The following is a 21,699-nucleotide window of genomic DNA, read 5'->3' as shown; positions in this document are numbered from 1 at the left end:
CCTTGTGTACAGTAAACATTATCAACTGTAGAAATAACCTTGTGTAAAACTAAACATTATCAACTGTAGAAATAACCTTGTGTAAAACTAAACATTATCAACTGTAGAAATAACCTTGTGTAGAGTAAACATTATCAACTGTAGAAATAACCTTGTGTACAGTAAACATTATCAACTGTAGAAATAACCTTGTGTAGAGTAAACATTATCAACTGTAGAAATAACCTTGTGTACAGTAAACATTATCAACTGTAGAAATAACCTTGTGTACAGTAAACATTATCAACTGTAGAAATAACCTTGTGTACAGTAAACATTATCAACTGTAGAAATAACCTTGTGTACAGTAAACATTATCAACTGTAGAAATAACCTTGTGTACAGTAAACATTATCAACTGTAGAAATAACCTTGTGTACAGTAAACATTATCAACTGTAGAAATAACCTTGTGTACAGTAAACATTATCAACTGTAGAAATAACCTTGTGTACAGTAAACATTATCAACTGTAGAAATAACCTTGTGTACAGTAAACATTATCAACTGTAGAAATAACCTTGTGTACAGTAAACATTATCAACTGTAGAAATAACCTTGTGTACAGTAAACATTATCAACTGTAGAAATAACCTTGTGTACAGTAAACATTATCAACTGTAGAAATAACCTTGTGTACAGTAAACATTATCAACTGTAGAAATAACCTTGTGTACAGTAAACATTATCAACTGTAGAAATAACCTTGTGTACAGTAAACATTAGCAACAGTAGAAATAACCTTGTGTACAGTAAACATGATCAACAGTAGAAATAACCTTGTGTACAGTAAACATTATCAACTGTAGAAATAACCTTGTGTACAGTAAACATTATCAACTGTAGAAATAACCTTGTGTACAGTAAACATTATCAACTGTAGAAATAACCTTGTGTACAGTAAACATTATCAACTGTAGAAATAACCTTGTGTACAGTAAACATTATCAACTGTAGAAATAACCTTGTGTACAGTAAACATTATCAACTGTAGAAATAACCTTGTGTACAGTAAACATTATCAACTGTAGAAATAACCTTGTGTACAGTAAACATTATCAACTGTAGAAATAACCTTGTGTACAGTAAACATTATCAACTGTAGAAATAACCTTGTGTACAGTAAACATTATCAACTGTAGAAATAACCTTGTGTACAGTAAACATTATCAACTGTAGAAATAACCTTGTGTACAGTAAACATTATCAACTGTAGAAATAACCTTGTGTACAGTAAACATTATCAACTGTAGAAATAACCTTGTGTACAGTAAACATTATCAACTGATGAAATAACCTTGTGTATAGTAAACATTATCAACTGAAGAAATAACCTTGTGTATAGTAAACATTATCAACTGTAGAAATAACCTTGTGTATAGTAAACATTATCAACTGAAGAAATAACCTTGTGTACAGTAAACATTATCAACTGTAGAAATAACCTTGTGTACAGTAAACATTATCAACTGTAGAAATAACCTTGTGTACAGTAAACATTATCAACTGTAGAAATAACCTTGTGTACAGTAAACATTATCAACTGTAGAAATAACCTTGTGTACAGTAAACATTATCAACTGTAGAAATAACCTTGTGTACAGTAAACATTATCAACTGTAGAAATAACCTTGTGAAGAGTAAACATTATCAACTGTAGAAATAACCTTGTGTACAGTAAACATTATCAACTGTAGAAATAACCTTGTGTACAGTAAACATTATCAACTGTAGAAATAACCTTGTGTACAGTAAACATTATCAACTGTAGAAATAACCTTGTGTACAGTAAACATTATCAACTGTAGAAATAACCTTGTGTACAGTAAACATTATCAACTGTAGAAATAACCTTGTGTACAGTAAACATTATCAACTGTAGAAATAACCTTGTGTACAGTAAACATTATCAACTGTAGAAATAACCTTGTGTACAGTAAACATTATCAACTGTAGAAATAACCTTGTGTACAGTAAACATTATCAACTGTAGAAATAACCTTGTGTACAGTAAACATTATCAACTGTAGAAATAACCTTGTGTACAGTAAACATTATCAACTGTAGAAATAACCTTGTGTACAGTAAACATTATCAACTGTAGAAATAACCTTGTGTACAGTAAACATTATCAACTGTAGAAATAACCTTGTGTACAGTAAACATTATCAACTGTAGAAATAACCTTGTGTACAGTAAACATGATCAACAGTAGAAATAACCTTGTGTACAGTAAACATGAGCAACAGTAGAAATAACCTTGTGTACAGTAAACATGAGCAACAGTAGAAATAACCTTGTGTACAGTAAACATTATCAACTGTAGAAATAACCTTGTGTACAGTAAACATTATCAACTGTAGAAATAACCTTGTGTACAGTAAACATTATCAACTGTAGAAATAACCTTGTGTACAGTAAACATTATCAACTGTAGAAATAACCTTGTGTACAGTAAACATTATCAACTGTAGAAATAACCTTGTGTACAGTAAACATTATCAACTGTAGAAATAACCTTGGGTACAGTAAACATGAGCAACAGTAGAAATAACCTTGTGTACAGTAAACATTATCAACTGAAGAAATAACCTTGGGTACAGTAAACATTATCAACTGAAGAAATTACCTTGTATACTAAACACTATTAACTGTAAAAAATTACCTTGTGTAAACTAAACACTATCAACTGTAGAAATTACCTTGTGTACAGTAAACATTATCAACTGTAGAAATAACCTTGTGTACAGTAAACATTATCAACTGTAGAAATAACCTTGTGTACAGTAAACATTATCAACTGTAGAAATAACCTTGTGTACAGTAAACATTATCAAGTGTAGAAATAACCTTGTGTACAGTAAACATTATCAACTGTAGAAATAACCTTGTGTACAGTAAACATTATCAACTGATGAAATAACCTTGTGTAGAGTAAACATTATCAACTGAAGAAATAACCTTGTGTACAGTAAACATTATCAACTGAAGAAATAACCTTGTGTACAGTAAACATTATCAACTGTAGAAATAACCTTGTGTACAGTAAACATTATCAACTGTAGAAATAACCTTGTGTACAGTAAACATTATCAACTGTAGAAATAACCTTGTGTACAGTAAACATTATCAACTGTAGAAATAACCTTGTGTACAGTAAACATTATCAACTGTAGAAATAACCTTGTGTACAGTAAACATTATCAACTGTAGAAATAACCTTGTGTACAGTAAACATTATCAACTGTAGAAATAATCTTGTGAAGAGTAAACATTATCAACTGTAGAAATAACCTTGTGTAGAGTAAACATTATCAACTGTAGAAATAACCTTGTGTACAGTAAACATTATCAACTGCAGAAATAAACTTGTGTACAGTAAACATTATCAACTGTAGAAATAACCTTGTGTACAGTAAACTTGAGCAACAGTAGAAATAACCTTGTGTACAGTAAACATGAGCAACAGTAGAAATAACCTTGTGTACAGTAAACATGAGCAACAGTAGTAATAACCTTGTGTACAGTAAACATGAGCAACAGTAAAAATAACCTTGTGTACAGTTAACATTATCAAGTGTAGAAATAACCTTGTGTACAGTAAACATTATCAACTGTAGAAATAACCTTGTGTACAGTAAACATTATCAACTGTAGAAATTACCTGACGTAAACTAAACATTATCAACTGTAGAAATAACCTTGTGCAAACTAAACATTATCAACTGTAGAAATAACCTTGTGTACAGTAAACATTATCAACTGTAGAAATAACCTTGTGTACAGTAAACATTATCAACTGTAGAAATAACCTTGTGTACAGTAAACATTATCAACTGTAGAAATAACCTTGTGTACAGTAAACATTATCAACTGTAGAAATAACCTTGTGTACAGTAAACATTATCAACTGTAGAAATAACCTTGTGTACAGTAAACATTATCAACTGTAGAAATAACCTTGTGTACAGTAAACATTATCAACTGTAGAAATAACCTTATGTACAGTAAACATTATCAAGTGTAGAAATAACCTTGTGTACAGTAAACATTATCAACTGTAGAAATAACCTTGTGTACAGTAAACTTGAGCAACAGTAGAAATAACCTTGTGTACAGTAAACATGAGCAACAGTAGAAATAACCTTGTGTACAGTAAACATGAGCAACAGTAGAAATAACCTTGTGTAGAGTAAACATTATCAACTGTAGAAATTACCTTACGTAAACTAAACATTATCAACTGTAGAAATAACCTTGTGCAAACTAAACATTATCAACTGTAGAAATAACTTTGTGTAGAGTAAACATTATCAACTGTAGAAATAACCTTGTGTAGAGTAAACTTTATCAACTGTAGAAATAACCTTGTGTAGAGTAAACATTATCAACTGTAGAAATAACCTTGTGTACAGTAAACATTATCAACTGTAGAAATAACCTTGTGTACAGTAAACATTATCAACTGTAGAAATAACCTTGTGTACAGTAAACATTATCAACTGTAGAAATAACCTTGTGTACAGTAAACATTATCAACTGTAGAAATAACCTTATGTACAGTAAACATTATCAAGTGTAGAAATAACCTTGTGTACAGTAAACATTATCAACTGTAGAAATAACCTTGTGTACAGTAAACTTGAGCAACAGTAGAAATACCCTTGTGTACAGTAAACATGAGCAACAGTAGAAATAACCTTGTGTACAGTAAATATGAGCAACAGTAGAAATAACCTTGTGTAGAGTAAACATTATCAACTGTAGAAATTACCTCACGTAAACTAAACATTATCAACTGTAGAAATAACCTTGTGCAAACTAAACATTATCAACTGTAGAAATAACCTTGTGTAGAGTAAACATTATCAACTGTAGAAATAACCTTGTGTAGAGTAAACTTTATCAACTGTAGAAATAATCTTGAGAAGAGTAAACATTATCAACTGTAGAAATAACCTTGTGTAGAGTAAACTTTATCAACTGTAGAAATAACCTTGTGTAGAGTAAACATTATCAACTGTAGAAATAACCTTGTGTACAGTAAACATTATCAACTGTAGAAATAACCTTGTGTACAGTAAACATTATCAACTGTAGAAATAACCTTGTGTACAGTAAACATTATCAACTGTAGAAATAACCTTGTGTACAGTAAACATTATCAACTGTAGAAATAACCTTATGTACAGTAAACATTATCAAGTGTAGAAATAACCTTGTGTACAGTAAACATTATCAACTGTAGAAATAACCTTGTGTACAGTAAACTTGAGCAACAGTAGAAATAACCTTGTGTACAGTAAACATGAGCAACAGTAGAAATAACCTTATGTACAGTAAATATGAGCAACAGTAGAAATAACCTTGTGTAGAGTAAACATTATCAACTGTAGAAATTACCTCACGTAAACTAAACATTATCAACTGTAGAAATAACCTTGTGCAAACTAAACATTATCAACTGTAGAAATAACCTTGTGTAGAGTAAACATTATCAACTGTAGAAATAACCTTGTGTAGAGTAAACTTTATCAACTGTAGAAATAATCTTGAGAAGAGTAAACATTATCAACTGTAGAAATAACCTTGTGTAGAGTAAACTTTATCAACTGTAGAAATAATCTTGAGAAGAGTAAACATTATCAACTGTAGAAATAATCTTGTGTAGAGTAAACATTATCAACTAAAGAAATAACCTTGTGTACAGTAAACATTATCAACTGAAGAAATAACCTTGTGTACAGTAAACATTATCAACTGTAGAAATAACCTTGTGTACAGTAAACATTATCAACTGAAGAAATAACCTTGTGTACAGTAAACATTATCAACTGTAGAAATAACCTTGTGTACAGTAAACATTATCAACTGTAGAAATAACCTTGTGTACAGTAAACATTATCAACTGTAGAAATAACCTTGTGTACAGTAAACATTATCAACTGTAAAAATAACCTTGTGTACAGTAAACATTATCAACTGTAGAAATAACCTTGTGTACAGTAAACATTATCAACTGTAGAAATAACCTTGTGTACAGTAAACATTATCAACTGTAGAAATAACCTTGTGTACAGTAAACATTATCAACTGTAGAAATAACCTTGTGTACAGTAAACTTGAGCAACAGTAGAAATAACATTGTGTACAGTAAACATGAGCAACAGTAGAAATAGCCTTGTGTACAGTAAACATGAGCAACAGTAGAAATAACCTTGTGTACAGTAAACATGAGCAACTGTAGAAATAACCTTGTGTACAGTAAATATTATCAACTGTAGAAATAACCTTGTGTACAGTAAACATTATCAACTGTAGAAATAACCTTGTGTACAGTAAACATTATCAACTGTAGAAATAACCTTGTGTACAGTAAACATTATCAACTGTAGAAATAACCTTGTGTACAGTAAACATTATCAACTGTAGAAATAACCTTGTGTACTGTAAACATTATCAACTGATGAAATAACCTTGTGTACAGTAAACATTATCAAGTGTAGAAATAACCTTGTGTACAGTAAACATTATCAAGTGTAGAAATAACCTTGTGTACAGTAAACATTATCAAGTGTAGAAATAACCTTGTGTACAGTGAACATTATCAAGTGTAGAAATAACCTTGTGTACAGTGAACATTATCAAGTGTAGAAATAACCTTGTGTACAGTAAACATTATCAACTGATGAAATAACCTTGTGTAGAGTAAACATTATCAACTGAAGAAATAACCTTGTGTATAGTAAACATTATCAACTGAAGAAATAACCTTGTGTATAGTAAACATTATCAACTGAAGAAATAACCTTGTGTACAGTAAACATTATCAACTGAAGAAATAACCTTGTGTACAGTAAACATTATCAACTGTAGAAATAACCTTGTGTACAGTAAACATTATCAACTGTAGAAATAACCTTGTGTACAGTAAACATTATCAACTGTAGAAATAACCTTGTGTACAGTAAACATTATCAACTGTAGAAATAACCTTGTGTACAGTAAACATTATCAACTGTAGAAATAATCTTGAGAAGAGTAAACATTATCAACTGTAGAAATAACCTTGTGTAGAGTAAACATTATCAACTGTAGAAATAACCTTGTGTACAGTAAACATTATCAACTGTAGAAATAACCTTGTGTACAGTAAACATTATCAACTAAAGAAATAACCTTGTGTACAGTAAACATTATCAACTGAAGAAATAACCTTGTGTACAGTAAACATTATCAACTGTAGAAATAACCTTGTGTACAGTAAACATTATCAACTGTAGAAATAACCTTGTGTACAGTAAACATTATCAACTGTAGAAATAACCTTGTGTACAGTAAACATTATCAACTGTAGAAATAACCTTGTGTACAGTAAACATTATCAACTGTAGAAATAACCTTGTGTACAGTAAACATTATCAACTGTAAAATAACCTTGTGTACAGTAAACATTATCAACTGTAGAAATAACCTTGTGTACAGTAAACATTATCAACTGTAGAAATAACCTTGTGTACAGTAAACATTATCAACTGTAGAAATAACCTTGTGTACAGTAAACATTATCAACTGTAGAAATAACCTTGTGTACAGTAAACTTGAGCAACAGTAGAAATAACATTGTGTACAGTAAACATGAGCAACAGTAGAAATAACCTTGTGTACAGTAAACATGAGCAACAGTAGAAATAACCTTGTGTACAGTAAACATTATCAACTGTAGAAATAACCTTGTGTACAGTAAACATTATCAACTGTAGAAATAACCTTGTGTACAGTAAACATTATCAACTGTAGAAATAACCTTGTGTACAGTAAACATTATCAACTGTAGAAATAACCTTGTGTACAGTAAACATTATCAACTGTAGAAATAACCTGGTGTACAGTAAACATTATCAACTGTAGAAATAACCTTGGGTACAGTAAACATGAGCAACAGTAGAAATAACCTTGTGTACAGTAAACATTATCAACTGAAGAAATAACCTTGGGTACAGTAAACATTATCAACTGAAGAAATTACCTTACGTATACTAAACACTATTAACTGTAAAAATTACCTTACGTAAACTAAACACTATCAGCTGTAGAAATTACCTTGTGTACTGTAAACATTATCAACTGATGAAATAACCTTGTGTACAGTAAACATTATCAAGTGTAGAAATAACCTTGTGTACAGTAAACATTATCAAGTGTAGAAATAACCTTGTGTACAGTGAACATTATCAAGTGTAGAAATAACCTTGTGTACAGTGAACATTATCAAGTGTAGAAATAACCTTGTGTACAGTAAACATTATCAACTGATGAAATAACCTTGTGTAGAGTAAACATTATCAACTGAAGAAATAACCTTGTGTATAGTAAACATTATCAACTGAAGAAATAACCTTGTGTATAGTAAACATTATCAACTGAAGAAATAACCTTGTGTACAGTAAACATTATCAACTGAAGAAATAACCTTGTGTACAGTAAACATTATCAACTGTAGAAATAACCTTGTGTACAGTAAACATTATCAACTGTAGAAATAACCTTGTGTACAGTAAACATTATCAACTGTAGAAATAACCTTGTGTACAGTAAACATTATCAACTGTAGAAATAACCTTGTGTACAGTAAACATTATCAACTGTAGAAATAATCTTGAGAAGAGTAAACATTATCAACTGTAGAAATAATCTTGTGTAGAGTAAACATTATCAAGTGTAGAAATAACCTTGTGTACAGTAAACATTATCAACTGTAGAAATAACCTTGTGTACAGTAAACATTATCAACTAAAGAAATAACCTTGTGTACAGTAAACATTATCAACTGAAGAAATAACCTTGTGTACAGTAAACATTATCAACTGTAGAAATAACCTTGTGTACAGTAAACATTATCAACTGTAGAAATAACCTTGTGTACAGTAAACATTATCAACTGTAGAAATAACCTTGTGTACAGTAAACATTATCAACTGTAGAAATAACCTTGTGTACAGTAAACATTATCAACTGTAGAAATAACCTTGTGTACAGTAAACATTATCAACTGTAAAAATAACCTTGTGTACAGTAAACATTATCAACTGTAGAAATAACCTTGTGTACAGTAAACATTATCAACTGTAGAAATAACCTTGTGTACAGTAAACATTATCAACTGTAGAAATAACCTTGTGTACAGTAAACATTATCAACTGTAGAAATAACCTTGTGTACAGTAAACTTGAGCAACAGTAGAAATAACATTGTGTACAGTAAACATGAGCAACAGTAGAAATAACCTTGTGTACAGTAAACATGAGCAACAGTAGAAATAACCTTGTGTACAGTAAACATTATCAACTGTAGAAATAACCTTGTGTACAGTAAACATTATCAACTGTAGAAATAACCTTGTGTACAGTAAACATTATCAACTGTAGAAATAACCTTGTGTACAGTAAACATTATCAACTGTAGAAATAACCTTGTGTACAGTAAACATTATCAACTGTAGAAATAACCTGGTGTACAGTAAACATTATCAACTGTAGAAATAACCTTGGGTACAGTAAACATGAGCAACAGTAGAAATAACCTTGTGTACAGTAAACATTATCAACTGAAGAAATAACCTTGGGTACAGTAAACATTATCAACTGAAGAAATTACCTTCACGTATACTAAACACTATTAACTGTAAAATTACCTTCGTGAACTAAACACTATCAGCTGTAGAAATTACCTTGTGTACTGTAAACATTATCAACTGATGAAATAACCTTGTGTACAGTAAACATTATCAAGTGTAGAAATAACCTTGTGTACAGTAAACATTATCAAGTGTAGAAATAACCTTGTGTACAGTAAACATTATCAAGTGTAGAAATAACCTTGTGTACAGTGAACATTATCAAGTGTAGAAATAACCTTGTGTACAGTGAACATTATCAAGTGTAGAAATAACCTTGTGTACAGTAAACATTATCAACTGATGAAATAACCTTGTGTAGAGTAAACATTATCAACTGAAGAAATAACCTTGTGTATAGTAAACATTATCAACTGAAGAAATAACCTTGTGTACAGTAAACATTATCAACTGTAGAAATAACCTTGTGTACAGTAAACATTATCAACTAAAGAAATAACCTTGTGTACAGTAAACATTATGAACTGAAGAAATAACCTTGTGTACAGTAAACATTATCAACTGTAGAAATAACCTTGTGTACAGTAAACATTATCAACTGTAGAAATAACCTTGTGTACAGTAAACATTATCAACTGTAGAAATAACCTTGTGTACAGTAAACATTATCAACTGTAGAAATAACCTTGTGTACAGTAAACATTATCAACTGTAGAAATAACCTTGTGTACAGTAAACATTATCAACTGTAGAAATAACCTTGTGTACAGTAAACATTATCAACTGTAGAAATAACCTTGTGTACAGTAAACATTATCAACTGTAGAAATAACCTTGTGTACAGTAAACATTATCAACTGTAGAAATAACCTTGTGTACAGTAAACATTATCAACTGTAGAAATAACCTTGTGTACAGTAAACTTGAGCAACAGTAGAAATAACATTGTGTACAGTAAACATGAGCAACAGTAGAAATAACCTTGTGTACAGTAAACATGAGCAACAGTAGAAATAACCTTGTGTACAGTAAACATGAGCAACTGTAGAAATAACCTTGTGTACAGTAAATATTATCAACTGTAGAAATAACCTTGTGTACAGTAAACATTATCAACTGTAGAAATAACCTTGTGTACAGTAAACATTATCAACTGTAGAAATAACCTTGTGTACAGTAAACATTATCAACTGTAGAAATAACCTTGTGTACAGTAAACATTATCAACTGTAGAAATAACCTTGTGTACAGTAAACATTATCAACTGTAGAAATAACCTGGTGTACAGTAAACATTATCAACTGTAGAAATAACGTTGGGTACAGTAAACATGAGCAACAGTAGAAATAACCTTGTGTACAGTAAACATTATCAACTGAAGAAATAACCTTGGGTACAGTAAACATTATCAACTGAAGAAATTACCTTACGTATACTAAACACTATCAACTGTAAAAATTACCTTACGTAAACTAAACACTATCAGCTGTAGAAATTACCTTGTGTACTGTAAACATTATCAACTGTAGAAATAACCTTGTGTACAGTAAACATGAGCAACTGTAGAAATAACCTTGTGTACAGTAAATATTATCAACTGTAGAAATAACCTTGTGTACAGTAAATATTATCAACTGTAGAAATAACCTTGTGTACAGTAAACATTATCAACTGTAGAAATAACCTTGTGTACAGTAAACATTATCAACTGTAGAAATAACCTTGTGTACAGTAAACATTATCAACTGTAGAAATAACCTTGTGTACAGTAAACATTATCAACTGTAGAAATAACCTGGTGTACAGTAAACATTATCAACTGTAGAAATAACCTTGGGTACAGTAAACATGAGCAACAGTAGAAATAACCTTGTGTACAGTAAACATTATCAACTGAAGAAATAACCTTGGGTACAGTAAACATTATCAACTGAAGAAATTACCTTACGTATACTAAACACTATCAACTGTAAAAATTACCTTACGTAAACTAAACACTATCAGCTGTAGAAATTACCTTGTGTACTGTAAACATTATCAACTGATGAAATAACCTTGTGTACAGTAAACATTATCAAGTGTAGAAATAACCTTGTGTACAGTAAACATTATCAAGTGTAGAAATAACCTTGTGTACAGTAAACATTATCAAGTGTAGAAATAACCTTGTGTACAGTAAACATTATCAAGTGTAGAAATAACCTTGTGTACAGTGAACATTATCAAGTGTAGAAATAACCTTGTGTACAGTGAACATTATCAAGTGTAGAAATAACCTTGTGTACAGTAAACATTATCAACTGATGAAATAACCTTGTGTAGAGTAAACATTATCAACTGAAGAAATAACCTTGTGTATAGTAAACATTATCAACTGAAGAAATAACCTTGTGTACTGTAAACGTTATCAACTGAAGAAATAACCTTGTGTACAGTAAACATTATCAACTGAAGAAATAACCTTGTGTACAGTAAACATTATCAACTGAAGAAATAACCTTGTGTACAGTAAACATTATCAACAGTAGAAATAACCTTGTGTACAGTAAACATCAACAGTAGAAATAACCTTGTGTACAGTAAACATTATCAACTGAAGAAATAACCTTGTGTACAGTAAACATTATCAACTGTAGAAATAAACTTGTGTACAGTAAACATTATCAACAGTAGAAATAACCTTGTGTACAGTAAACATTATCAACTGTAGAAATAACCTTGTGTAAACGTGTTGTGATAGAATTTGTTGAACCTCAAACTTCACCCAGTTCAAGTTTTATGTTGTGAAAACAAAATTGTGGTGCAACATTATTCTACCTGAGAATTCCACCAGACTTTCCAGAAGTACAGGGTACAGAATTCCACCATACTTTCCAGAAGCATAGGGTACAGAATTCTATTATAATTTCCAGGATGGTAGGGTAATAGACACACACAGTATTAGCTACAGGATTGTTTGAATTTGATGGTAAGTCCCACAATTCAATGGTTAAATAAAGTAGCCAACGAATCTGGAGTAAGTAATGTCGATTAGCTTACTATATAAATGTGTGTTACTTCAGTATAAGGGAAGGCTAACACTGAATGTACTAAAGTACAGTAAAACCTGTCTAAGGCAGAACTGCACAAGACAGTGAAATTTCAAGTTTGGACATGGTGAACGTGCATTTCCTTAATTATATATAATTTTTGAGCGGAACGTTATACTTGCATGACTCAAGAGAAGTAAGACGTCTGTGAATAGAGTTATTATATTGTTTATGCTATATTTATTAGATAAGAACAAAAATAGACATTCAAAATATACATATGTACACAAACTCTTAATCAAATTTACTTGAAGAAAGTGTACAATTTCAACTGTTTCGTTTTTTTATAATGGTCTTTCTCATACGGTTAAAAGAGAATGCCAATTCTATGGCTTTCTCATGAAGTACATTTTCCTCCTTCATTTTTGCATACAATTTTATTGCGTTAATATAACTTAACACTTGCGATGACGTAGGAATTTCTATTTCCTCACTATCTTTTCCATTTTGTTCAGCTTTTGAATCTCACACTGCGATTCTATTACAGATTTTAAATCAGTTTCATCATTTTCTGTTAAAACATTCTTGTCAACGTTCACAAAACTTTACGCGTTCACAGAATCATCTGAATCAATCTTCTCCATCAGTTTGTACTTCACTAGAATCGTCATAACAAACAACTTCACCAAAATCTCTGCCATTATCAAGAATAAATCCACAGTTTTGAAAGCACTTTATTACGCATTTGATTGAATGACTTAAAAATACAACTGCATGTGACACGTCAGTTTTCATGGTCATTTGAGATGTTCTCTTACAGTCCATGTTTGTAATAATATGCTGAAGCATCAGTTTTCTGTATTTGAATTTTGTACACTGTATAATTCCATTATCTAGTGGCTGTAGAACTTATGTTGTACATGGAGGTAGAAAGACTAAACAAACATTTGAAAGTTAAACAAATTATTAATTAAACAAGAATTTATTAATATTTAAAGAAATTATTAATTAAATAAGAAATTATTAATATTTAATCAAATTCATTTTTTCTGCCTTACTCAGGTTATAACCCTATTTGTTGATAGATGAGGAAGGTGTAAGATAAGTTTTCCCGTTCCCATTACGCAGGTTCTGCCATATAGAGGGCGTTTTATAAGAGAAATCTTGAGGTAATGCTGATATTTACAGGTGTCCACCACATGCAGTTTCTGTCTTAGACAGGTTTCACTGTATAATTAACAGTAATAAACAGCTCTGAAGTTTTTATATTTAATGATAGTTTTGATTCACAAGACGAAGTGACAATCAGTCAATAAATAGCAACTAAAAACTACAAGATTAAGTTTTAAGGTTAAGATGTTGAATTATTAAATGGTTAAACCATAATGTACACTGCTACTCCATCTGGGGATAAATGAATATATTTCATGACATAAAACAACACCTAAACTCTGATTTAAGGTGATATTATCCAATATGAACAAGTTTCTGCTACTAAAATAGTTTTGTAAAGTGTTGACAGTTCAGCTTATGTTGGCATTATGTAAGTAATAAAAATACAACCTTTTGTTTATATGTAAAGTATTGTATATAAAAACAGTAATCTTGAAGCTGTGTAAGAACAATGTAAAGTATTGTATCTCAAAACAGTAATGTAATCTTGCAGCTGTGTAAGAACAATGTAAAGTATTGTATCTCAAAACAGTAATGTAATGTTGAAGCTGTGTAAGAACAATGTAAAGTATTGTATCTCAAAACAGTAATGTAATCTTCAAGCTGTATAAGAACAATGTAAAGTATTGTGTCTCAAAACAGTAATGTAATCTTGAAGCTGTGTAAGAACAATGTAAAGAACTGTATATCAAAACAGTAATGTAATCTTGAAGCTGTGTAAGAACAATGTAAAGTATTGTATCTCAAAACAGTAATGTAATCTTGAAGCTGTATAAGAACAATGTAAAGTATTGTGTCTCAAAACAGTAATGTAATCTTTAAGCTGTATAAGAACAATGTAAAGTATTGTGTCTCAAAACAGTAATGTAATCTTGAAGCTGTGTAAGAACAATGTAAAGTATTGTGTCTCAAAACAGTAATGTAATCTTGAAGCTGTATAAGAACAATGTAAAGTATTGTGTCTCAAAACAGTAATGTAATCTTGAAGCTGTATAAGAACAATGTAAAGTATTGTGTCTCAAAACAGTAATTCTTGAAGCTGTGTAAGAACAATGTAAAGTATTGTGTCTCAAAACAGTAATGTAATGTTGAAGCTGTGTAAGAACAATGTAAAGTATTGTATCTCAAAACAATAATGTAATCTTGAAGCTGTGTAAGAACAATGTAAAGTATTGTATCTCAAAACAGTAATGTAATCTTGAAGCTGTATAAGAACAATGTAAAGTATTGTATCTCAAAACAGTAATGTAATCTTGAAGCTGTATAAGAACAGCCCTTTTTCATCAAATCTTTTAAACGAATTATTGATAATAAAATGCATACCAGCTACCAATATTAATTTAAAAGCAGCAAAAATTCTACAAACAAGAAACCTAAGAACTGAGGACGTGTTGAATCATTAAAGGTGTTGTGAACTCAATGCAAGGAGAATGGTCACTTGTTACTTTAAATGCACTCAATGTCTGTTGTCAGTACTTACTCTGAATATGACCACCATATGTTACCATGAATCAAATACCTGCACGTTACTCAAATAAGTAGTAGTCTCCCCCAGAACCAGACTGAAACATAACAATTCAAATAACTAATTACACTTGCCATGAGACATTAGGGCTAAGCCTTTATTCAGTTCTTCTACAAAGTTTATTTGTGTTTTTACTGTACAACAAACACAGCAGTGCTTAGAACACTATTAGCACAAACCACTTGTTACCACAACAGTTTTTTTATGATGTGAATATCTTTTCTTAGCTGCCAAATCACCATTAGAGTTATTAGTCTTGTTACATTTGGTGTATTATATACTTGAACACTACATTCTTTATCTAGTCTGTTAGGAGTTTTCAAAAACAAGTATCTATAGCAGTATTTCGACCAATAGCATATGTTTAACAGTAATGTATTACATCGAATGTTTAATGTACATCATTGTTAAACGTCTTATTGATTGACATATATAACTAAAGGATCTTACATATTTGTCCAATAAATGAATACAAGAACTGAACCAAAGTATTAGAGAGGACTGAAACCAAACCAAGTAACTAGTTTGTGTTCGAGAGGACTGAAACCAAACTATGTAACTAGTTTGTGTTCGAGAGGACTGAAACCAAACTATGTAACTAGTTTGTGTTCGAGAGAACTGAAACCAAACCAAGTAACTAGTTTGTGTTCGAGAGGACTGAAACCAAACTATGTAACTAGTTTGTGTTCGAGAGAACTGAAACCAAACCAAGTAACTAGTTTGTGTTGAGAGGACTGAAACCAAACCAAGTAACTAGTTTGTGTTCGAGAGGACTGAAACCAAACCAAGTAACTAGTTTGTGTTGAGAGGACTGAAACCAAACCAAGTAACTAGTTTGTGTTTGAGAGGACTGAAACCAAACCAAGTAACTAGTTTGTGTTCGAGAGGACTGAAACCAAACCAAGTAACTAGTTTGTGTTCGAGAGGACTGAAACCAAACCAAGTAACTAGTTTGTGTTCGAGAGGACTGAAACCAAACCAAGTAACTAGTTTGTGTTCGAGAGGACTGAAACCAAACTATGTAACTAGTTTGTGTTCGAGAGGACTGAAACCAAACCAAGTAACTAGTTTGTGTTCGAGAGGACTGAAACCAAACCAAGTAACTAGTTTGTGTTCGAGAGGACTGAAACCAAACCAAGTAACTAGTTTGTGTTCGAGAGGACTGAAACCAAACCAAGTAACTAGTTTGTGTTCGAGGACTGAAACCAAACCAAGTAACTAGTTTGTGTTCGAGAGGACTGAAACCAAACCAAGTAACTAGTTTGTGTTCGAGAGGACTGAAACCAAACTATGTAACTAGTTTGTGTTCGAGAGGACTGAAACCAAACTATGTAACTAGTTTGTGTTCGAGAGGACTGAAACCAAACTATGTAACTAGTTTGTGTTCGAGAGGACTGAAACCAAACTATGTAACTAGTTTGTGTTCGAGAGGACTGAAACCAAACTATGTAACTAGTTTGTGTTCGAGAGGATTTAAACCAAACTATGTAACTAATCTGTAACACAGAAGCAGAAAGCTTATAAAAGATTAAGAGATAACCCTAATGTAACAATGCCCTACTACCACTTGATATCAAACATAGATTATTTTAAAATCAACAATTAAACTGACTTATAACCTACTGAACAAACTTTAAAAGGTAAAAAGAGAAACCTACTATTAGAAGGTGCCAGATATGTAAAAGTAACATAAAACATTCCACTTGTATGTTAATATAATACAGCTCTGATAGTTTGTACTTGATACATCTATTAATGTCAGCACAGGAAACTGTCCAATGTCACAGTATGACACAAGTGAAGCACACTATGCATTGGATAAATTAATATTGAATCTTCATTGGTAATTAAATACTTGGGCTCTTCTAGCAGTAGAGTTAGATGATAGAGAGTTTCATGGCTGAAATATTCACTGTCAATTTGGTTATTTTTAGAAAGTTACTTGGGGTGGTCCTCAAGTCTATAAAGTGTCAAGAAATAATGATGACAAAAGGGCTATCTTAGAAAACAATGGATGTGTTACATGTATTTCTCAGAAACTGAATCCAATAACAATGGTATTATTTGGTAAAATGGGACACAACAAAGGTTCTTGACTGTTGTTAAACTCTTAAGAACCAACTTAAATTTCTAATGTTATTTTGTACTTACATAAAAATGGTAATAAACTTTAATCACACATTCACATACCTAGATTTGGTGACAGCAAATATTTCAAAATAGTTATAACATGTGAAAGAATAGTTGTGTAGAGAAAACACACATTAACTAGAAAGTTTATTTACTGTTGAAAGTCAAAACACTTGGAAACCAATAGCACTGGATACTGAAGTTATATCCTAAAACTATCACAATCTATTTCACGAAAAACCCAACAATGGTGTTATGTCCTAAAACTATCACAATCTATTTCACGAAAAACCCAACAATGGTGTTATGTCCTAAAACTATCACAATCTATTTCACAAAAAAACCAACAATGATGTTATATCCTAAAACTATCACAATCTATTTCACGAAAAACCCAACAATGGTGTTATATCCTAAACTATCACAATCTATTTCATTAAAAACCCAACAATGGTGTTATATCCTAAAACTATCACAATCTATTTCACAAAAAACCCAACAATGATGTTATATCCTAAAAGTATCACAATCTATTTCACAAAAAAACCAACAATGGTGTTATATCCTAAAACTATCACAATCTATTTCATTAAAAACCCAACAATGGTGTTATATCCTAAAACTATCACAATCTATTTCATTAAAAACCAAACAATGGTGTTATATTCTAAAATTATCACAATCTATTTCACGAAAAACCCAACAATGGTGTTATATCCTAAAACTATCACAATCTATTTAATAAAAAACTGAACAATGGTGTTTAATAATATAAATGTCTGACATAACAAAGAGGAACTTTTATTTATGAAACTAGTATATTATTTTTATTTTTTGTACACAGGTTGTAATACATTCTAAATTTGCTGTTAATAATATTTCATTATCAAGATTCAGCCACAGCTAGTTTAACTATTTACAGAGAAGTTTAATAACTGTATGACATGTACACATATATCTGGTGTGTAAAATGTGGAAAAATTATATGACTTCAGCTTTTTGTTTTCTTTTCAAATGGATTTGTCCAAACTTTCATGCCTAAATAAAAGAAATAAGTTAAATGTTTAGAAACTTTTCAACAGTGGATACATCATGCACAAAAGATCCTTTCGTCTTTAAAAACAGTCTAATAAGTGTGGAGAATTATAAGTTAAAATTTTGTGGACCTCTGTTTGCATTAGAAAGTTGTCAACAACAAAAAAACTGGTTCTATCTTCTGTCAACAAGCATACACTGAAACCACTAAATTATGTCCTGAATCTTAAGAGAAAATAATGGTCTTTCTCAAGTTTCTTGGATATAATTTAGAAATTAACAACAATTTTGAATTTGTTTATTGTAGCTACTTCCATTACCTCCTGGTTGGATTTCCTCTTGGTTAATTCCATCTCTTGTCTTCTTCTGCATGTCTTCTGAAGATATAACAAAGTTTATAAAAATGTCACATTGAAAATCAATTGTTTTTAAACATTTCTACAAATACATAACATGTAAAGAGAGCTCTATTTACACTTGAACTATAATGGGCCTTACACTGGTACACAAACATAACACATTACTTTTGTAAATCTTCAATTATCATAGTATTTTTGGGTCTATTTGACTCAACATTAGTTTCTGTAATGTTACCTTGCAATTAAATATATCTCAATTTATGTTAAAACTGTAAATCAATTTTTGTTATATAAAATAAAAACTTAAAAGCAAAAAAATAATTAGTTTATTAATTTCTTTGAAACTGTACTGGGTAAGAATGATGAAAACTAAGACGTTGCAGGAGAAGTAAGCGTTCAGTAAAACAAACACTTGAACTGCTGCACTATTTGAATAAAATTTATAGAAAAACCACAATACTTGAAATATTTGCTACACACATGTATAAAATATAAATTAATGTATTCACCAATGAACAGCAAATCCTTACAAAACTATTGTTATTTCCTTAGACCAACAAACATAACATTTAACAGAAAACAAAAAGATTACTTTGTTATAGTATAACTTTTGTAACACATCAAAACTGAATACCATATGAATCACATCAGAACATCTACAACAGCTGTAACTTGTTTGTATGTTTGAAATATTTTAGCTTTCGAGTTGAATGTAGTTCCTTGACAATGCTCTATGCCAATAAATTATTAGTTTTAACTTTTATAAGGACTTTACAATAAGTTGAAAAGGCACCAGTTAAAGAAAGATTAAGACATATGGCTATCACCTCTTCTTATTGGCTAAAGTTTTGACAAAGAAATTGCTGATACAGTAAAGCTTCTAAAGAATCAAAAATTGGTGGTACAACCTATGACCATGCCCAAATTTTCTGATTAAAACCTGTATTCCTTTGATACTTACATCTATATCACAAAGAAATCAAAGATTTCTCATTCAGAGAAACCAAACATTACTTCAAAGTTTAAGGATCATTTTTTTAAATTTGTTACTGTGAAAACACTTAAACTGAAACTTCCTGGTACATGTTAAATACAAAAAATTGAGTACTTAAAGTTCTAAACAAATTAAGCATGTTACTTATTCACAAATAAATCATCAAATTCTACATCAAGCAGGTATTTATGTACATCACAGAAGATCAAACTTATTGCACATCATATAAAACATGTGATCATCTTCATGTAGGATGGACAAAATACAGACAAAGAGATTGGAAAAAGAAACATTAAAGCCCCATTAGACAAAAAACAGAGCAAAATCTGTTGATAAACTAGTTACATGTAATCAATACTTTATCAAAAGTTTACTACCATAGGACTCGAGCATTTTCGAACTAAGACATACAAAATAGATATCTTATAAAATGACTAATTGGATTAAATAAATGTTTTTCATTCTATTACATAGTCACATATGAATAATAATGGACTTCAACTTTACAAACCTTACTTACTATAGTTTCTAATTATTTTACAACTTCACAGTTGTTATTATCACTGTTAATCTTCTAGGTTCATCATACATCTTACTGCAAGTTATCTTTAATAATACATATTATATTCGAGTATCTATATTCTGGAAGTCATTTCTCTTTTTTATTTAGTTTTAATAATCTGGCATTTGGATCTGATGACAACAATAATTAAAAAGTTACAATCAGTTACTGGTTTATTTTCATTAGTTGCTATATGATAGTCCTATTATTATTATTATTAAGAGAATTAATTTATAAAAACAACATACAAGTTGTGATAGTTACTATGGCATGAACGTGAATGTACTGTACAAATTGTATTGTACATAATATAATTTATATTAGTAATACTATTACTTCTACGAGCTGTTGTTATATTCATACAATTCTCCCAGAATTAATGACGTTGTCAAATAATAAAATTTTAACTAAATCGTTAAACCTATTTAAATTTATTTACAGCTTGCACAAGGCAAAACATTTTTATGTACAACTGCAAGCTGTAAATGAATGTATTTTTTTTAAATATTACGATCCAAGTGTTTCGTTAAAACAACTCGCATCACTATCAGTGCATTAATATAACAAATTAATATTTTTGTACATACTGTATTCTTCAGCGTGAAAGTACGGATATACTACAATTGGATAAAGTGCTACACCGATCAAACTTACAATTCCACCTAGAAACCCCGCATACCTCCAACCACTTAAATTAGCCATATAAACTAGCTTAAATCTAAACCTGAAAATTAAACACAGCCTAACCAACAACCTGCATGAACATAACACTTCATGAAAATCATACCATGATTTCCATATAGTAAATATGTAAAACATTGTTTGGAACCATTTTGTGTCTAATTTTCTAAAGAATTCGGAATATCCAATAAACTAAGCTTTTTAATTTTACTTGTGTTTAAGGAACTTTTCAACAAATTTAGTTTGTACAAAATAACATATTTTGGAAAGAAGCCTTCAATTAAAGTGAGTAGGTATTGTATTTTGGCTGCTTGAATTAAAAAGAGTTTAAAAAAATATGTGTTATGAACCGTCCTCTAAAAGGTATAATTTCGCACAAACCTACTCGAAGGCTATCTGCACTAGTGGCCCCTAATTTAGCAATGCAAGACTAGGGGGAAGGCAGCTAGTCATCATCAGTTACTGCAAATTCTTGGGCTACTCTTTTACCAACAAGTAGTGGGATCGACCGTCACTTTATAACGCTCCCACGGCTG

The 21,699-nt window shown here is 30.5% G+C and overlaps 1 protein-coding gene across 1 annotated transcript; it reads right to left on the bottom strand.

Annotated features, from left to right (window-relative positions):
* Positions 1 to 18,320: 18,320 nt before the first annotated feature.
* LOC143228644 (small integral membrane protein 20-like) lies at positions 18,321 to 21,260 on the bottom strand. The gene is made up of 3 exons (XM_076459881.1): positions 21,070 to 21,260; positions 18,888 to 18,944; positions 18,321 to 18,570 (listed from the first exon to the last, which is right to left on the bottom strand). The coding sequence occupies exons 1-3, from the start codon at positions 21,182 to 21,184 to the stop codon at positions 18,524 to 18,526; spliced, it is 219 nt and encodes a 72-aa protein (XP_076315996.1). The 5' UTR covers positions 21,185 to 21,260; the 3' UTR covers positions 18,321 to 18,523.
* Between the last annotated feature and the right edge of the window lie 439 nt (positions 21,261 to 21,699).

This window comes from Tachypleus tridentatus, chromosome 10 (genome assembly GCF_004210375.1).
Source record: "Tachypleus tridentatus isolate NWPU-2018 chromosome 10, ASM421037v1, whole genome shotgun sequence".
Taxonomy (NCBI): Eukaryota; Metazoa; Arthropoda; class Merostomata; order Xiphosura; family Limulidae; genus Tachypleus; species Tachypleus tridentatus.
The sequence above is the reverse complement of the archived record's forward strand: the minus strand, read 5'-3'. Positions and strand labels throughout refer to the sequence as shown.

Bases quoted from the DNA above. Each gene is read 5' to 3' on its own strand.
- LOC143228644 (XM_076459881.1), bottom strand. From the start codon at position 21,184: ATGGCTAATTTAAGTGGTTGGAGGTATGCGGGGTTTCTAGGTGGAATT. The intron at 18,945-21,069 runs GTATGTACAAAA...TTATATCTTCAG, and splicing joins CTTTCACGCTGAAGAATACA to AAGACATGCAGAAGAAGACA. The intron at 18,571-18,887 runs GTAATGGAAGTA...TCTTTTATTTAG, and splicing joins AGAGGAAATCCAACCAGGAG to GCATGAAAGTTTGGACAAAT.